The sequence below is a fragment of the Limulus polyphemus genome, unplaced genomic scaffold, assembly GCF_000517525.1.
Source record: "Limulus polyphemus unplaced genomic scaffold, Limulus_polyphemus-2.1.2 Scaffold1788, whole genome shotgun sequence".
NCBI lineage: Eukaryota > Metazoa > Arthropoda > Merostomata > Xiphosura > Limulidae > Limulus > Limulus polyphemus.
Window position 1 is genome coordinate 148,893 of NW_013667398.1, and position 20,357 is coordinate 169,249.

At 30.8% G+C, this 20,357-nt stretch overlaps 1 protein-coding gene across 1 annotated transcript in view; it reads left to right on the top strand.

Annotated features, from left to right (window-relative positions):
• The window catches only part of LOC106464933 (sortilin-related receptor-like), a 100,786-nt gene that overhangs the window by 3,413 nt on the left and 77,016 nt on the right, over positions 1-20,357 (top strand). Inside the window, exons 2-8 of the mRNA XM_022392746.1 lie at positions 4,263-4,499; positions 8,551-8,712; positions 9,396-9,463; positions 13,039-13,216; positions 14,147-14,251; positions 18,202-18,371; positions 20,054-20,252. Of these exons, the coding sequence (XP_022248454.1) occupies positions 4,263-4,499; positions 8,551-8,712; positions 9,396-9,463; positions 13,039-13,216; positions 14,147-14,251; positions 18,202-18,371; positions 20,054-20,252 (1,119 nt within the window). The remainder of the gene's footprint in view (positions 1-4,262; positions 4,500-8,550; positions 8,713-9,395; positions 9,464-13,038; positions 13,217-14,146; positions 14,252-18,201; positions 18,372-20,053; positions 20,253-20,357) is intronic.

Genomic DNA, 20,357 nt, shown 5'->3' on the forward strand with positions numbered 1-20,357 from the left:
AGTCATACTTTTGTGGTGGGAATAATTATAGAGAGAGTTAGTCATACTTTTGTGGTGGGAATAATTATAGAGAGAGTTAGTCGTACTTTTATAGTGGGAATAATTATGAGAGTTAGTCATACTTTTATAGTGGGAATAATTATAAAGAGAGTTAGTCATACTTTTGTAGTGGGAATAATTATAGAGAGTTAGTCATACTTTTGTAGTGGGAATAATTATAGAGAGAGTTATTCGTATTTTTGTAGTGAGAATAATTATAGAGGGAGTTAGTCATACTTTGTAACTGGGAATGATTATGGAGGTGACAAAAACAGCTTTGCAAAATCATCTTGTGAAATAGTATATGATAAAAGATGCACTGAAGGAAATTGCCCCATACTAACCTGTTATCTTTTTCCAATGTGTTAATTCTTATGAAACTGATGATAAGGATTATAGTTTGTTTGGATAGGATAAAATGGAAAAACCGTTATTAATGGAACCTTGTTACTAGTGCATTGCCCCAGGGCCTTGGTGCATGGGAATTTGATTCTTTTTATTTATGTTAAGGAGTGTAAATAAAGAAGAATGTATAACAATATGTCAACCATACTGTATCTGTCATATCTAATGCTGAAGAGGCCTTGTGCCCAATACCAGGGTTTTATTGATAGGTCTTAATTAATAAGTTAATAAAGTTTGCTAATGACATTAAGCTCTTTGGTACTAGCTGTAGTATGGATGTTGAAGTACTGTGGTCAGTTGATTAGTTGGATAGATGTTTGGTAAAGGTAATGCATTTAATTTAATTTCTCATAATTTGGAATCCACATTTAATAGAAATGGTATAGCTGAAGAAAAGGATATTCTTACACTGGTGGATAAACCATTGATGCAGTGTTCTGTTGCTTGTCACAAAGTTAATATCATTTTTGAGTTTACATTTCTACTTATGTATCTAGTGATTACGAGATCACTAATCAAGCTTTACTTGGAGCAGTGTACAGTTTTGGACTCCATGTTTAAAAAAATTATATTGATTTATTGAAAAGAGTTCGGAAGAAGGCTACTATGAAGAATTCAAGGGTAGATCTTACAGGGATAGGTTTAGATCTATTTTCTTCTCCTGCAAAAAGAAGGATAATAAGTACTCTTAAGTTTACAGTATTATGTAGAAAATTGATAGGATAAAAGCTTTTGATTTACTTATGTTCTGAATATAATGGGCTGAAGAGACACAAGTTAAATATTTGAAAAACAGACTAGGCTCCAGTTAAGACAGTTTTATTTTTCAAACAGAATGATTGATTCATGGAATGAATTTCCATCAGTGTTAGTGGAGTCTGGCATCTTACGAGTGAGAGGGGAATCAATAAAACTATTAAAATACATTAACAAATATATATAAAGAGCTTACAGTTGTGACAAAACTGAGCTGCTAGTGACATTGTATTGATGGATATGCAGTATTTTGACTAAAAAGGCTTATGGATATAAGGTGTGTGTACAGAAATGAAATATATTTTGTAGAATTTGAAATAAGTAATGGTTTGATTTTTAAAAATTTTTATATAGTAATTTGTAATGGTTTGATTTAATAAATAGGCCACTTTTGATTTCATAGCATTTTATGTGAAATCTGGAGAAAAAAGTTGATTCACCAGGGATTGAAATATTACCTTCCCAAGGAAATTAACTTTGCTTAAGGAATTTCATCTTTTTAGCTGTAAAAGCAAAAATTTTGCATGGATTAAATAAAAAAAACAATTCATGAGAGAATGCAACTTTATATGAGGGAATGTAATCTTCCTGATAGCTTTCCCTCAAGTGAATGTAATTTTATTTCATTATTCATATCCCTGCTTGCTCAAAATAGTAAAATTGAATATAATGCATTTTGCATCTATGTTCTTCACTAACATCAAGAGCAACTTTAAGAATATTCTGTTTCTAATTATGAAACTTATGCCTAAAGTAAACTTGAGTTAGGCATAGAAGCTTAATCCACACTTTATCAAATAACCTCCTCGTTGCATTTATCATGTCTCATTCTAGCAAGCTGTAGGAAACCATAAAAACAACACAAAAGGAGATAAGTTATTTTAACACTAAATAACTAATCTAAACACCAATATGAAAATCACTAGTAAAATGAAAGTAATTATGTAATACTGTTAAGACAAAGTTACTTTTCTAATAGGGGTGATCAGCTTATAGAATATCTTGCTTTCAGGAGTGGTAGGAGGAGTTTAAAAGGAGATTGGATGAGTATTTTAGAGGTAAAGATTAGATAGTGAAAGAAAATGGGGAAGCTGAGATGGTCCAAATGGTCCCTTCTTATATCTGTGAAGTTTTCAAACACAAGAACATTTTCTTTGGAGATTGAAAAAAAGGTCAAAGGAAGACCCAGAATCAGACAGACCACTTAGTCTGTCTGACTAGTTGATAAGCTGTTGAAATCTCTTACCAGGAAGTACTTGGAAGGGCAATGTGATGGTTATAATTGGATTAAAAATTCTGATCATGGTTTTAGAAGATTTCTTGTCTCACTAGTATTGGAGATTTTTAAATAGGATTTTTTCATGTCTGTATATGTTATGAATCTTGACATCCAGAATGCTTCTTATAAGATATGTTAAAAATTAACTTGAAAGTGGAAGACAGAATTTTGGTAAATTGTCACAATTCTTGTTTATTGTTTATATCAGTGCTAGGGACTACTGTATAAGAAGTGAGATTTCTAAAGTTTATGGTGATACTGAACTGGTGAGTAAGGCAGTTTCTTGAGAAAGTACTACTTTAATGTAGAAACATTTGGACAGTTTTGCTGAGTGAACTACAGTATTCTGTAGAAAATTAATTTAAAATAAATGCATTTAGTATATGGAAACTATAAAATTCTTATTTTTTGTGTTGTAGAATTGTTAATGTTTTGGAGAAAGGGAAATGGAGAAGGATTTGTGTGCAATGATTGAACAAACTTTCAGCTGAATGTTTGGAAGTGGTGAAAAGATAAATAGGATTCTGGGCTCTATTTACAGAAAGTTTAAACTACAGAGTAAGAAGGTTATCATCACTGATGGAAATTTGTTGGTGTGAATGAAGAAAATGTTGAAAATTCTTGCATAGCTACCATAACAAAGAAACATCAACTAGTGAACAAAATTATAACTAGTTAATCAACCAACAAAAACATTACTCAGTAGTTTACCTTTTGTCCCTGAAATCAGTTCAAAAATATCCACACTCGGACAAAATTAGTCATTAAGCATAAAATTCATTTTGACTTTAAATTCATTCAAAAACTGGGTCCTAAACTAAAATTGCTTCTAAATAAAAATTATGTAGAACCATACAGTACCAACATCATTTATAAAATAACATGTAATAAATGTTCAGAATTCTATATTAGAAAAATTAAAGAAAATTAGAAACCAGATTCATGGAATATAATAAAAAAATCCTCCCATGTTTACCACTATTGAACTTCAAAAAACCACAGTATATCCATAGCCATTTTAATTGAACAAAACAACCCTACTCTTAGCCAACAAGTGAGGGTGCCAAGATACCTTTATTAAGTGGTTTAGCAATCTCTGGTCATGTGACCTCTTTGTTCCATACTGTATGTATATTCCTGTGTTTGTGTAAACTACTTGTATCTGATGCTGACAAACCATGTAGAAATGTTATACATTTGTTACTATGTTAAACTTGTAATAAAGTTTTCTTCATCACCCATTCAAGCGACCACCAAACTTTATTGTCTTAAAGTGGTTTCTGTGTTAACTAATCTGATACCAGATTTTGGTTGAATTAAGATATAATGATGAAATGTGAGAGGTAGAAGTGTACATTGATTGAATCCACATAATGGCTTACCAGAAATAAAATGATTAATGGATTTTAGCTATCCATTACTGGAGAAGTAAAATGTAAAAGTGCTTAGTTGTTGTTATAAACAAGGAGTGTTTTTAATTTACAATTTATTTTGTTAGAGAAAACTTTCACAGTAACTGTTTGTTATATTGAATAGATAAGATATTGTATGTTTAGTGGAAAGTTTTTAAACAAAAAATTGTTTTCTATAAACAAAATGTACCAAAGTTAATATACTAATCTAAATATGTTTTTTGAGAACTAATAGCGTTTTGTTTTTTAGTGCTGAAATTAGTTTGTCTGATAGACATGGGTTTTGATCAGATGTCATTTTGAATTTACTGAGGTAAACTTAATAAATGTTTCTGTTAAAATAATTCTAATAATTTTTTATTGCTTTTCAGTTCCCTTTGAATGATAGTCATGAGCAGCTTTCAGTTCTTTGGGCTGGAAAAAACAGCAAAATAGTGATTTGTTTGGCTCGCAATCGAGTGATCCAAGAGGGCAGTAGCTCCAAGGTATTTTTTTCCTATAATTATGGAAAAACTTTCTCAGAAGTACAGGAAAAGTTTATGCGCATATCTCCAGAAAAGACTTCAACAATTTCTATGTTTTATATTAGTCCTGTGACAAACAATAGGGTGAGTATTGGTTTTTAACAGTTATTTGATATTATGAATCACTGTGATTAACAGAGAAGAGTTCACCCATTCACTAATATTTGTATACAGGCATTTGTATTTTATTAAATTAGTATATCTCATACATAAATAATAACAGTGAACAAATCCATTTTTCTTTTTTTGTTCCATTTTGTTATCATTCAGGTAAAAATAACAAATAAAATTAAGAAATACATGACTGAATACTGTAGAGAAGTTGCCAAGATAAGATAGCCTATAATCAGGCTGGGGCCATCATTGAAACAGCTTTATGATAGAGGTTTACTACACGCCATTTTAATGTGAACTTTTGAAGGGAATTTTAACCATGATTAATAATAGCATTGAATGGCCAGTGAGTGAGTTTTGTATGGAAACTTCACTAAAACACATGCAGACTGTATGTTATTGTCATTTTAGGTGATCTTCATTTAACCCTGTGTGAATTACACCAACCCATGTTTATGTGATCCTATACATTGCAATGTTTACTGTAATTTAGAATTTGCTGTGTGTGTGTGTTTATGAAATTTTGCAAGCTTTTAATAAATGTTACAAATCTGTTGTACATAAAAAATCATATTTTTTAATATAGTATTTTTACTAAAACTTGTTTGTGAATTTATGGAGTCTGTCTGAGTCTGACTAGTCTGAGTGCAAGGCGATTTTAATGTTAAGAGTAAAAATACTTATTTACATATTTCATTTGCATAACCTCTAGAATCACTTAAATGGATATCAAAAGTTTTCTTAAGTAAAACTTTTTATTTTATCTGTTATTTTCTCTACCCTAATACTAACTGTAGCAAAATTATAAATGTAGAGTAAAATGAAAAGTTGAAAAATAAGAAAAAGTTTAAATTTTTTGTAACAGAAAGTTTTACAATATTTATTCTTACAACAAAAGTTAATAGACTTCTAAAATCTGGGTTTATGTAGTTTTATTGCTTTACAGTTGTACTTAGACTCTCTCAGAGTACACCAAAAACCGTTTATTATAACAGAACAGCTTTGTGTGAATAAATGATTAATTAAAAGTATGCTATGATAGATACACAATTAATTTTTTATTTAATTTTTCCATTTATGTTTGCTTATCTAATTGAATAAGTTTCTGATTTTTATGTTTTAGTTACTTTTATAACAAGAATATACACAACAAGAAATTTGATAGTCATTTCTGAAGTTCAAGCATTTTGTTTTCAGATGATGAAACACTGTAAGCCTATCTTTCTTGTAATGATGTTAGTATTGTAAAATATAGTTTTTATTTCAATTATGCAATTTAGAACTTAAAACATTATCACCCACAAGAAATAGAATGTTCTAAAACTACTATACTTTTACTGTTTTCCTAACTAATTTCTAAATGAATTAAAAAATTGCATTAATTGGTCACGAAAACACTACAAAGGCAAACATTGAAACTGGGGCCAAATATTGCCAAGCCTGGTTTATGAATGAAGTAGCCTCATAAGAATTTAGGAAAACAAAATCTTCTCTTTCTGTTGATTATAAATAATCCAATAACAAATCTGAGAGAGAATTACTCACAATTTTGAAAGACAGGATGTGATAGGAGAGGTATGACATGTGGGTTTAACTTTCTTGTTTATTCCTCAGTAAAGCAAAAGATTTGGAGGCTACAAATTTACATTATGGCTTGGTAGTATCTATGGTATATATGTTTAATGTATGTCAAACTCAGAAGATTATGTAGGGGTGAAAGGAAATTTAAAATGGGCAATTTTTAGAGCAAATGCATCACACGACAAAGAGAAGTGGAGATTGAGAATTTGAATTATAACTAACTTTTGTGCCAAATTTATTATCATACATTGATATCAAAGTTGTTTAGTCAAATTTTGAACATAACTTAATGAAAGTGAGGCTACAGTATAAAAAAAGCACATTTATGTCTACATTGTAAATCAGTCACTACATCTGGTTTTACAAATTATTACAAAGGCATTTTGGTTTTAAAATTGATACAGGTTTTTCTTTTTTTCTTCTTTGTTTCATAAAAATATTTTTATTACTTTCTGTTAATATTTTACTAATGTTGCAAAACATAGATTGGTCCCACACTTTGGATCAGTATTAACTTTAATGTTCTTAAACAGTGTTACTCTATTTAAAACTTGTTTTTCGTATACATATTTTTATGACATATTGTTAAATGGTCTAACTTTTTACTTTTTTTACTTCTGTGGTAAAGAAATTCAGCTACCTGTATATCTTTAATAGTCTGTTAATAGCATCAGTCCATTGAACCAATCCCATTTTTGTGAAGCTATTACATGGTAATGTTATCTATAACTCTGAATGTACTATACTGTTATGAAATTTAGCAGGCTCTTAGTTAATACAAAAAAATAGATTTTCTGACTAAAGATTTGTCTGTGAATTTACAAATTCTTTACTGAGTCAGTGATTGAAAAGTGATTTTCATGGTGGGCACGGGAGGCTTAGCCCATTGGGTAGCTTTGTACTTAACAAGAAACAAACTCTATCCTAACTCAAGATCATCAATGTACAGAGGAAGACAAAATTAAAAATACAAAATAAAATCAAAAATACAATTCACCACAGCAGGAGTGTAAATTTATATTTACCTTTTTCTTCATTTGCTTTTGTAATCTAATCTAAGTTTATATTTTTTTACATTTTAGCTATTTTTTAAAAATGTATAACAATAAATAAAAATTATAAATAAAAAATAAGACATTTTTGACTTACATTAGAGTTGAAACCTATTTCACTAATTTGTGTTCAAGATGGTACTTCCTCAGCTCAAGATTTTTCATACTACATTAGTTCTTCATAAAATCATTAATGCTCCTTTCAAATGTGCATTTTTGAACACAAAAAATATATAAGAGATATAGAATGTCCCCAAATTACTATAACTGGTTTTCTAACTAAGCTATAAATAGGTTAAAAAGATTCTGTTGGGTATTTGAAACTGAACCCCACAATTGTAAACTATGAAACTGAGGCCATTTATGAACACCAAAGTGAAATAACCATATAAGGGAACTTGTAAATAGGAATCTGCCCTTTCTGTTGGTTATAAATAATCCTATAGTAATGTTACACAGAATTATTGACATTTTTTGAGAAACAAAATATGGGAGGGGTGGGTCATGTTGTTTTAAACATTTTATTTTTATTTCTCAGTAAAGCAAGAAGATTGGAGGCTTTAAGTTTGTATTCTGTTTTGACAGTATGAATAGTATGTATTTCTAATTATTTGTACACTCAAAAAATATATAAGCATTGAAAGATCTAAAATGGACAATTTGGAGTGCAGACATTTTGATATCAGGCTTATTGACAACGATTGAGATAATAAAGTTGTTTAATTAAATTTTGAATGTAACTCTGTAAAAGATTGTGACAAGCACATTTTGACCCATTAATTGACATAAGGTACTTTAAGTGTATTTGGAATTTATACATATTACTGGAAAAATTATCTACAAACACTTTTATGGTGAATTGAGTTTCTATTGGACACTGTTTTCCTATCATGAGTCATTTATGGTTTAGATAACAGATAGCTGTGAAATAATTTATATAAATCCTTGGCTTCTTTTGATAAAAGTTTTTATGGTCTGTGGGCCTAAAAACTAATATACTTTTTTAAAGTACCATTTTCTGTAACAATGATAGTTGCCTGATTTCAAGATTGATTCTTAGTTTTTATTCATTGTTTGATAATCCTTGTGAAATACTTTTTTAAGGGAAATTTGACACAATCGTGTTATTCATTGACCTTGTATTAGTTTAATGTAAGTGGTTACTTAGGTAAAATAAACCTTGAAAGGTGAATTTCTGAAAGAAATGTTTCTAACTATATATATTAGTATGTTGACTAACAACAATGGCTGCTGTAATTGACATTGTGACTGATTATTTCAGTATTAAAACTTAAGCAATATTTAGGAACTCAAGAAAACTTCTATCAAAATGGTTTCTAAAAACCAAATTTTATAATTATGTTTCATGAACCTTGTTTTGTTTTTAGTATATTTTCACAGATGTCACCCATGGGTATCTCTTTCTAACTCAAGACTTTGGAGAAACCTTTGAATCTGCATCTGTTCCTTTCAAACCCGAAGTGATAGCATTTCATCCAACACGGGCTGATGTGGTCTTGGGAATGGATAAAAATGATAAAGAAAAAAAGGCATGTCTGTCTAATATTGTCCATTAATAATTAAGACAATCTAATTAAATCTAGAAAAAATATTGTCAAATCCAAAATGTTTCCAAGTGTACCATAAAAAAAAATACAGGTTAAATAGCTAAGAATTCATTTTATTTCTGCTTTACCTTTGGTTACCTTTATTTTGTCCATTTTGATTCTCTATTCATCTTATGTTTGTACTCATAAAGTTATTCAAAATCAGGCATCTAATTTTCACATGAAATGTGGTTGTTCGATGTGTTTTTAACTGATTCAACACTGTTAATACATCCTAAAAGAGAAAAAACTGAAGAAATGTATACTTGTAACTTGAATACCATTATGTAGATTAATATTTAGTTTCTTGGTCATTTTTGGACACATTTTTTATATTCTGAACACTTTCCTTTTTCAAAGTCAATTTATCATTAATTATTTTAATGTTGATAGTGCATTTTTTTTTGGTAAATTCACTCCTCTTTACAAGAACAAGTTTTGTTTTTGTAAAACCAGGCACCACCTATGTTGAAAAAAAATACTAAAAAGGAAGTATGGAAAAGGTTTGTCTGGTTCATTTGATGACATATGTTATACCTGCAGGTGACAACTGTTTCTTTTGTTTTCTTAGCTGGTATGTCTGTGAAGATGTGTGCTGTAAATTTGGTTTTAATTTTTTTCCCTAGTTGTGGCTGTCTGAAGATTTTGGAGTTACATGGAATGAGCTAGATAGGCATGTCAAGGCTTTTTTTTGGTAAGTTATACCAACGTTGTTAGCAGTAGTGTACTCTTAAGAAGAAATGACAAAAGTTTGTTACATGTGCAAATAGTGTTTTTTTCATTCATATAGCTGAATTGTTATTATTAGAAAGTTTTTGCCTTTTGTGTTGAGGGTAAATATTCATAAATGTCTGAGGCTGTACTTAGATTTACATAATCCACTATCATGATCTTGTCTAAACAAGATAACCAATGCATAAACAACATATTAGATTTACATAATTCACTATCATGATCTTGTCTAAACAAGATAACCAATGCATAAACAACATATTAGATTTACATAATTCACTATCATGATCTTGTCTAAACAAGATAACCAATGCATAAACAACATATTGTACACAAAACAAAGACTAATTGGAATTTATAGTACATTATCCATGAAAGGGTAAAGTCACTGTTATAAAATTTCGGGTCATTTCTATAGAAATCAATAAGATCTGAAATGCAAATTATTGGTTGATTGTTCATTCAGCCTACACTTGTAAACTACTTTTGGTACAGGTTGTTTTACAGTTCACCACTTCACTTTGAAGTTGAGTAAAGGCAGCTTGTCACTGATGTTGCTTGCTAAAAAGCAGTGTGTTTAAAAGGCCCTGGGGTATATTTGATCACTCTTAGAAACGAGCTGCTTCAAAGCTGTTTAGGACCCGGAGTCATTTGATGTGTTATGAAACTCTTTTACAGGCTTGTTGAGACTGAAGATCAGGGATTATGTAGAATGTTCCATTCTGTTACTCCTTTCTACTTTAAAGAATATATCAACAAGTTTAACATGGAGGGTGGGGGTGAGAGATATGTCACATTCCTGGTTTAAAGTGGAATTTGGATTTGGTTCCAGATTTTCGTTAAATGAGTATACACCTGTTATGTGGCTGTAGTGTGAAGAATATGGCTCCACACATTGTTAATCCATTGTTCGGTGTGAGTGGAGTGAACCTTCATTGAGTGTCTTGACATACCTTGTGAAGTCTTTTTTTCAACCATCTGCACAGTGTTCAGTAGGTACTGCATACATTTGATTCAACAGATTTGAAGTGAGATAAAACTGATAGATAATTGTCAGCTGCATGTGTTGTAGATCATCGGCCTTGTTTGGGTATACAAGCAACTGTGACATTAGCTCAGAAAGGATCTCAGATGTTGCTAGTGGCACTTTGAGTAAACTTGCAACCAACAGCCCGGTGTGATTGGCCAGCTTGTTTTGTGCAGTGGCTCTCCATGTGAGATTTCTTCTTTGCGGTTTAGCCATGGTTCATGAGTAGTTTGTGACTGATGACAGGGGCTATTATATATAATATAGGTTGAATGACCACTCATTTGCATTTGTAGTTCTGTGACTAAACATCAGATGTCTGATTTGCATAACAGTGAACCAAGGAGAGGGAGATGATTATATTATGTTATATTTGTCAAATTACAAATTTTGATAATCCTTTAACTGTTTTGAGTAGTGTATTTTAAAATCAGTGAACATTGACTTCTTTCTTGAAATAAATGTTTGATCGTCATAACTCATTCACTTTTACATAATCATACACATATTAACTTTAGCACAGTTTCTAACAGATCACTTGCTAGCACAAAATTGTATCATACATTAAGTATTTAATTAATCAATTTTAAGATTAGGCATTAGTATGTTAAAAACTATTTTAACTTACAGTGTTAACCTGGCATTCAGATTTTCATAAGATCAGGCATGTAAATTTCTTGTGAAGGAATCTTATGAAACTAAATGTGTTAAAAATGGTGTTCTAACCAAACCCTAGCTTAACCCTCTCACTATGGTATTTCTTTCTGTGCATGCCATGAGGTTTTAGTGAGTTACATTGAGAATTTAATTAACATACTATATTATCATGATATACAAATAAACTTGGCATCAAAACATAGCTAATAATCCAAAATTTAATATTATATAAGTTTTAAGTTCTTAATTTTATAAGGCAGTGTTAAATTGCCCCTAGTATGAGAATTGTGGCATTTGCTCTCTCGGGATCTCCTCTTCTCTAATTTATTTATGATTTCTATGAGAAGTATGAAATTTAACATAAATTACTCATTATAATGTTGTCATCACTCAGGCAAAACATAATTTTTATAGTTTTCAATCTTATTTGGTTTCAGAGCCATAAACTAGAAAATCAGATCTCTCTTCACATGCCCACCTGTCACATTCTCTCTTTAACAAATTGCCAATAGTTCTGTTTGATGTTTAATACTATATTATTTATAACCAATAGAAAGTCAAGGTTTTAACATATCAAATGACATACTATGTTATTTTCTGTACAGAGAATTGTCTGTTTTGCTTCCAGTTCTTACTATATTCCCATGGGAAACACATTGATCAGCTTAGATGAATTTTTAATGTCTCTTGTTGCAAAGTTAGAAACTCAGAAAAATTATGATAGTTATAGGACATTGTGTGCTTTTTGCATGTTATTATTCTGTATTCTTTGGTGCATTATTTAATTAAATAAAAAATTATTTAGTCCAGTAGTACCATTAACATAAAAAGTATGGTTAAGTTTCATTGACATTCGACAGCAAAAAAGAAGACCCAGATAAGTACTATATTTGTTGCTCTTCATGTATATTCTTTATTTATTAATATAAATATATCTAAAATGTAAAAAATTAGAAAGTTTATAGGTAAGATAAGGTTAGATTAGGTAAAATAAAGCATAATAATAATAAAATATTTTCACATGGTACACTCTCGACAAGCCTGTGTGTTATGTAATTCTTTTGGGTAACGTGAACTACACATTTGCCAAGTGATTTACAACTTCTGTAGTGGGAATATTAGTTAGATACAGTTCAAAGAGCAATTAAACAATAAAATTTAAGTATAAACAGGTGTATACTATTACGAGTTTAAAGCTATTTAGAATAAATAAATTTAGTTTCATGTTACAATTTGAATTCATTCTAGAAAGAAAAAAAAGGGTAATTTAGATTTATTTTAGTATTATTTTTTGCTGGTTATGAGGTCAGTCAAACTGACCATCCTCGTGTAGAGTTAGGGTAAAGAAAATAACATAAAATGTAAAGATTTACTGAAAAAAAATTTGAAATTTATTTAGGAGGTTTTAGAGATTACACAACTGAAATTTGAGATTTTTCAGATGAAGAAAAGTATTTTTAATCTTAACTTGAAAATCATTTTGTACTTGGAGCAGTCAACACTAACTCCATATATTCATGGAAAAAATATTTAGTGAAAATACTTCATTAAACATTCTGATTTTTTGTCTACAAAAACTGTAATGATTACTGAAAGCTTGTGATATTTCGTGAAAATACACAAAACATATTAGAAGTTATGGTATGAAAACTATAAAGGTCAATTTGGGATCACGAAATCGGTTAGTTCCTTCCAGCCCTTAGTGAGAGAGTTAAAGGAGAGCATACGGTCTTCATAATGTATTTCTATGCTAAATTATGCAAAACTTTTATTCGTGTAAAAGTTATGATAAAGTGTGTTTAACAAACTAGAAAGTATTATATAGAATATTTTCATTAGGATTTATTTTACAGGGGTGTTGAGAATATTGATGCTGATGATGTGCTGTTTGTGGAGAGACAAGAACCTGAAAAAAGATCAACTGTTTTGAAACTTAGATTATTTAAAGCAGAACTAGAAAAAGAAGTGTTGTTAACAAATGCTGAGGACTTTGAAGTGAGAGAAAAATATATTTTTGCTACAAAGAAACAGGTATATAGATCTTAAAGTATATTTCACTTTAAATCCAAATATTTCAAATTGTATGGTAATGATTATGAGGACTGTATCCTTTGCAGAGAGGTGAATGTAATATATTAATACATAATTGTGAGGTTAAAGTACGTGTTTTTTTAGTGTGTTAAATCGGGTTTAATAATTTTTGTCATGGGTGCTGTCTGTATTACAAAGTTTTGTATCAGATATTTTAAATAGGGCCTTTTAATTCATCATTGTAAAAATCTGGAACCTTATGTATCTTCACATTTATAACTGAAATGACATATGAAAGATAAAAACATGTTGTCTTCGTAAAAAGTACAAAACAATATTAGATTTTTTTTTAATTTGGAGAACATTTTCATCCATTTATGTAGTCTTATGTTTTTTTACCTAATTTAGCCTTTGTTGAAAACATCTGTCCATTTAGTAATTCAAGTAGAGAGAAAATAAAAACTGATAAAACATTTTCATTACTGTAAAAATGTCATCATAAAGAAACCTCAAACTGCTCATAAAATTTAGTCAGTAGAAGCAGTGCCTACTAAACAGCATAAGTTTTTCTATAGGTAGTTTTAGTGAGATTAGTTTTATTCAGCTGGTATAGTACTTTGTTCACCTCTTATAGTGAAGTTAGTTTTGTTCAGTTCATGTATTTAAGTTATTTTTGTTTAGTTCCTATAGTGAATTTAGTTTTGTTCAGCTTCTATAGTGAAGTTAATTTTGTTCAGTTCATGTAGTTAAGTTATATTTGGTTAGTTCATATACTAAATTTAGTTTTGTTCAGCTCCTATAGTGAAGTTAATTTTATTCAGTTCATGTAGTTATTTTTGTTTACTTCCTATAGTGAATTTAGTTTTGTTCAGCTCGTATAGTGAAATTAATTTTATTCAGCTTCTGTTAGTGGACTGTTTTCTTTTACAGCAACTCTTTGGATCAAATAATAAAAATGGAACACTTCAGTTGTGGATCTCTTACAACAGAGGACCTTTCCAGAATTCAAGATTTCCAAATCACTTAGACCGTAAGGTATAAATAATGTAATATATTTTTAGAAAGATAATCACAGTTCCCTGAAATGTGTGGTTTCTGAAACACGTGTTTAAGAAAAATAAATTTTGTAAGATAGAGAAAAAAAAGTGACATTTCAGGCAATGTTGTGCTTTTTTTAACTGTGGATAATCATCTGTTTTATATGTGGTTGGTTCATGATTTGATTCCTTATAAAAGTGAGAAACTTTCCTGACAATCCCTAGTTTCTCAGCTACTTGTTCTTAAATTATGATAAATACATTTTCCTTATTTCTTCAGTTTCTCAGCTACTTATTACTAAAGGTAAACCCATTTTTTTGACTGCTTTAGTTGCTGGATTACTTATTCTTTTTTTTTTAGCTCTTTAATAAGTACTAATTTACTACACAATTAGATATAGTTTTAATTACACAGTTAGCAACTGCTAAGTTATAGGTATAAGCACAAATATGCCATGTGTTTAGTTTTGGTACATTTATTAACTATGTAAATTTAGTTCAAGTTGTCATGACTTAGCTTTAAGTACAGAGTTAATTTATCTTTCCTTTTTGTTACATACATTTAATTACATGCACAAGTCAAGTACTGTGTTACTATGTTTTAATTATAGGTCTAGTGTTTACTTGTAAATACAGTTAGAGTTACTGTGAGTTGACATGTAAGCACTGGTACATTACTAGCACTTGATTAATGTTAGAGTTAGCTTAAGACAGTTTAATCTTGAACAAAACATCGAGTTTGAGACTGGGACTAATGTATAGGTAAGATCAGTCACAGTTTGAAACCACTTGGAACCTAGTTGAGTGCAACAATAGGGTGAATGAATATCTGGTATATAGGATCAACAGCCAAGATATATCTGTAAGCAGTACTGTATAGTATTACTTAACCTTTCTAACAATACTTATGTATGTAGCAGTATGAAATTGTAATGCCAGACACCTCGTTTGGGATGCAAACGTTTATACATTTTCCTCTCCACTATCATTATACTACTCCAGCTGCACAATGATGCAGCAAACACTAACAAACCAGGGGATTGCCTAAGAGACCCCTCAGCAGACAGTGATGGATGGATAGGTGCTGTACAGCCACCAATGAGATAACTTGTCAGCACCAAACCCCATATTTCTTCCTGTGGAATTACATTTAGGACAACTGGGAGTTGTGGAAATTAGCCTATATACAAAATGTAGAGATTGCCCAGAGGATTGAAGCAGAAAAAACCTGTCAGCTCCTATTTACGATTATGGTGGACATTTACCTGTCATTGTAGCCATAAATGCACCACAGGTGATAAAAGAGAGATGGTTGGGCATTATCGTATAGTGAAGTGACAACATAAAGATGGTGGAACATTCAAGCTTCCAATAGGAGCCAAAAGGATGTAGCCATAAAGTAAACTCTTCTTTGGATTGTTGAAAGCATTGAACTGCAAATAAACAGAACCATCAACATAATATCTACTAATGACTCACAATCAGTACTGCATGAAACTTAGAGTGGTTGGGCCCTAGATGAATGGCAGGAAGTAAAGCAACTGTGGACGCCTGTGCCAGGCCATGCTGGGTTATGAGGAAGCTGATAAACTTGCAGGAGGAGCCCCAGTATCAAGTTTTGTGTGTGTCTCTTCTGATAGGATTTAACCTCTTCTGCACTAGTAAGGTGTAAGTGGTAATCATAGAAGGTCATCATCGTAATTCAAAAGGATTTAGACTTCTGGAAAACAAAATACCTTAGGATGTAGCTAAGAAAAGCAAAAGATGGTAAATCAATAGAACAGTATACACCCAGAAAGCCACTAGTAACAGCAGTAAAAGAAATTCTTTTTATCTTCTACAAGGCAGTCAGTCTCCATATGTGGGGTAACCACCTGTTGGTGAAACATGCGGGATTGTCACCTTGTGCTTAACTGAACATTGGAGCTAAGGGTTACATTATTGGAATGACCATCAAATCCAGTTACTTGATTAGAGTAGTCCAGGATTTGTTAGTACATGCTTTAAATATCTGCCTTCCCTGAAGTCTGTTAATTCCAAATAAAGGATAACTGGCATGTATGGTCCTTTTGTAATTTACTTCAAATATACAAAATTAATATCTTCTTATGAAGGTTCCCCAGTTTCTCAGTTGCTTGTTTCTGAAGACAAGCACATTTTTCCAACTTTCTTAGTTTTTGGGTCACTTTTTCTTACAAAAACCTGGTTTTACTAATAGCTCCAGTTTCTGTTTATAAGTTACTTATTCCTCAAGATAAGCACATTTTCCTGAATGCTTCAGTTTTTGTGTTACTTGAACCTGTTGAAAAGTATATTTTCCTAATAGCTCCAGTTTCTAAGTTAATTGTTTCTCAAAATAACCACATTTTCCTGACTTCCTCAGTTCCTGAGTTATTTGTACCTCATCAAAAGCACAGTACATTGTCCTAAAAGATATCAGTTTCACATTTGTCAAGTTCAGAATGTAATTTTTTGACATCCTTAGTTTTCTGATTTGTATTTCTCAAAATAAGCATCTGTCTTTCTGAACTAGTTGCTTTTTTTTAGGTATGTATTATTCAAGTTAATTACCATTTTTTTCACTTATATTGTACTCAAGTTAACATTATTTTGATATACCCCAACTGAGTCATGTTTTATTTTAATATACAAGTGTATTTTACATGACATATTCTGTTCCATTTTTGTCTTTCTCTCAAGTTAAATATTTTTCGTTTTCATATTGAGTTCTAAAATGATTCTTTATGAAGAATTTTTAAGTCACTCCATGAAAGACAGTAAATATTGGTCCCCTGGTGGTACAGCGGTAAGTCTTCAGATTTATAACACTAAAATCAGGGGTTCGATTCCCCTCGGTGGACACAGAAGATAACCCGATGTGGCTCTGCTATAAGAAAACACACACTCGTTTTATCAGTGATTATCGGTTAAAACTGAAAATCAGATGGGTATTTATATTAATCTGATGGTCGCTGGTTCAAATCCCCATCCTACCAAATATGCTTGCCCTTTCAGCCATGGGAGCATTATAATGTGAAAGTCAATCCCTCTATTTGTTGGTAAAAGAGTAGCCCAAGAGTTTCGGTGGGTGTTGATGACTAGCTGCCTTCCCTCTAGTCTTTCACTGCTAAATTAGGGATGGCTACTGCAGATAGCCCTCGTATAGTGTTGTGTGAAACTAAAACAAACCATACCAGTAAATTAGTTTTAGTAGGTAATAAGTTAAAAATCAAGGTTGTCATTGTAGTGTATTGTATTTTTTATAAGACAATTAATATTTGACTATCTATGTAATGAATTGTAATTACAGGTTTGCCAATTTTAGTGAATTTGAAAAGTTTTTTTGTTGTACAAAACTTGAAGATAGCTTTTATATGCAGAAACATCTGTTATCTGAGTTCTTGCACAGATCTTAAAATATAATGGCTATATATTGGCTAAAGGACATGCCAGTCAGTGATTGCCTTACTGGCCTACATTGATCTGACTCATTTTATAAGCTATACTATTCCCTGTAGATCATTTTCCAGACAGTTCTGCTATGATTAGTGTTTGGTGAAAAGCTTCAGCAGATATTTCCTTTGTAACATCTCAACCAACAATTGATCCAGTTATCAATGCTATTTTCAAGTTTTGAACAACTTGACTTTCAAGATCTATGTATCTACATGTGCCGATATTTCCATTTATCAACGTTATATTTTAAGATCTGTTTAAGAACTGTAACAGATGTTTCAGCATACAAAAGCTATCTTCAAATTTTAGTGAATATATTGTATGTTTAATGTCTTGTTTCAAGATCACTATCTATTAGTATTTTTATTAATATATATTATAAAAAATTAAGGGAAAGCCCAGAGGTGTATAAATCCATGCAGCTTTCACTCAAGTAAGTTAGTTAGGATTTGTGATACCTATGGTAATAAATAGTGTCTTTTTTTTTTACAGGACTTCTATATTGCTGATGCTAGTGAAGATCAGGTCTTTGTTTGTGTTATGCATGATGCTTTTGAAACCAACCTGTACATATCAGATGTTAAAGGCACCAGTTTCTCACTGTCACTAGAACGTGTACTTTATTTGAGCTCAAAAGCTCCTTTACCTGGGTTGTATGACAGGTTAGTACCTTTCTCGGGTATCCTAACTGTCTCCGAGTGCAGAAAGATCTTTACCTGGGATTTATGATAGATTACCTTGTTGTATTCAGTGGTGTTGAACAAGATTTACAAGACCTGATAAATATACCATAAAAAATCATCAGAGATCTTTTAAAGTTCTTAAAGACTTTTTTTTTTGTTTGCAGCAGTTAGTTATCTTTTACTATATATAAGACTCGTGTACTTGGTTCATGTGGATAATATACCAATATTGAAAATCAAAGATATTTTATAAAGAATGTAAGAAAAAGAAAAAGAAATTTCTATATATATATATATGTAATATGTCAGTAAAGTAACAAAATCATTTACACCAGGTTAAGTAGTTAGCACACAGAATAACCTACAAAAGTTATAATATTTTCAAAATGAGACTGAGAACTTGAGTGCTTTCAAAGAGTTGATTCTTCTTTTTCAGGAGAATAAGGGGTTATGTTTAATGAGTGTGATGAAATATTTCGGGTCGGATGTCAGTGTCACGTAAACCGGATGTTCAATATGAGATGGCCTTGAGAGCTAGCCAACCATAACCTAGATTTATTTGTGTCAGGTTTAGTTTTGTGCCAAAGGAGTGTTTAAAAGTCTTAAAAGACTTATGTGGGATAATAGTTATGAAAATTGTTAACTAATTTCTATAAAGATAAAATCAAATCAAATAAACAATAGAAATAAAATGAAAAAATAAATAATGGCAAAAGGTGGTGGGAAATAGAGAAAATAATAATGTAACTCAATATAAAGGAAATCAAACCAATATATATAGAGAGAAATTTAAGGAAGAATAATACTAATAATGTAAAGTAAGTTTAATCATGAATTTAGTTTTGAAAATCTTTTCAGAGACTTGCGAAGGTCAACCACCCCGGGATCGAGATTGATACCATTTGGCATTACAGTATTTAACAGTAATATCCAATAAGCTTCTTTAACACCCCTGTTTCTGTTAGATGTAAAATTTGTCTCTATACATGTCATTCACACCTAAGAAATGTATGAAAAAATCTAAAGTTTATTAGAAAGTTGAACAAACCCTAGTTAGGAGTTTGGGGTTGTAAAATACCGGATTTTTATAATAGCACCTAAAGCAGTGCTTACTCAGACAAAAAAAAAAAAAAGTGAAAAATATATATTAACATTTATAAAATGAATCTTATGCAAAGTATCTCTGAATTAATTAAATACTGGCAATAAATGTTCATGTAGCTCTATAATAGCAGATAAAACATTTCTGTGAGTAAAGTTTGAAGCTGCTAAGGTTTTTTTGGCACCCCAAAATTGTAGAAATTTAATATCATACATATATTTTGACTTTTATACAAGATACACGTCAGTCAGTTACACATTATATGGGAACCAACTGGAAAGCTTCTAGAATGAACAAATCACAAATGAATTTACTGGTTTATGAGAAGTTGAGTTTTGACTCTGCTGCTCTGTTTTTAATGGGGGCATTAACATGTTTGCTTGGTGCTCTAGTTAATGTGTAATGTACATGTTTTAAAAACTAAAACTTTAACTCATTGTAATCACATACAGAAATATAGCATTCAGTTAACATTGCTCTCTTGATGTCAGATAGTTTAAGAATGTAAGTAAGCTTTATATGTCAATTTTCCTTAATTATATGTTTTTGTGTACTTTAGTGAGGACTCGTTAGTTGATATACACAAAGTGGATGGTCTGAGAGGTGTGTATATTGCTACTCAAGTCAAGAAGGGAGCCCACATGGAGAACTTGTTGGAGAATCTGGTGTCAGTAATTAGCTTTGATAAAGGTGGAGAATGGGCTCCTCTGAGACCTCCTAAAGTAGATAGTAATGGTAACCCCATTTCTTGTCAGCTGGTAAGTTTGAGACCTACTAAAGTAGATAGTAATGGTAACCCCATTTCTTGTCAGCTGGTAAGTTTGAGACCTACTAAAGTAATAGTAATGGTAACCCCATTTCTT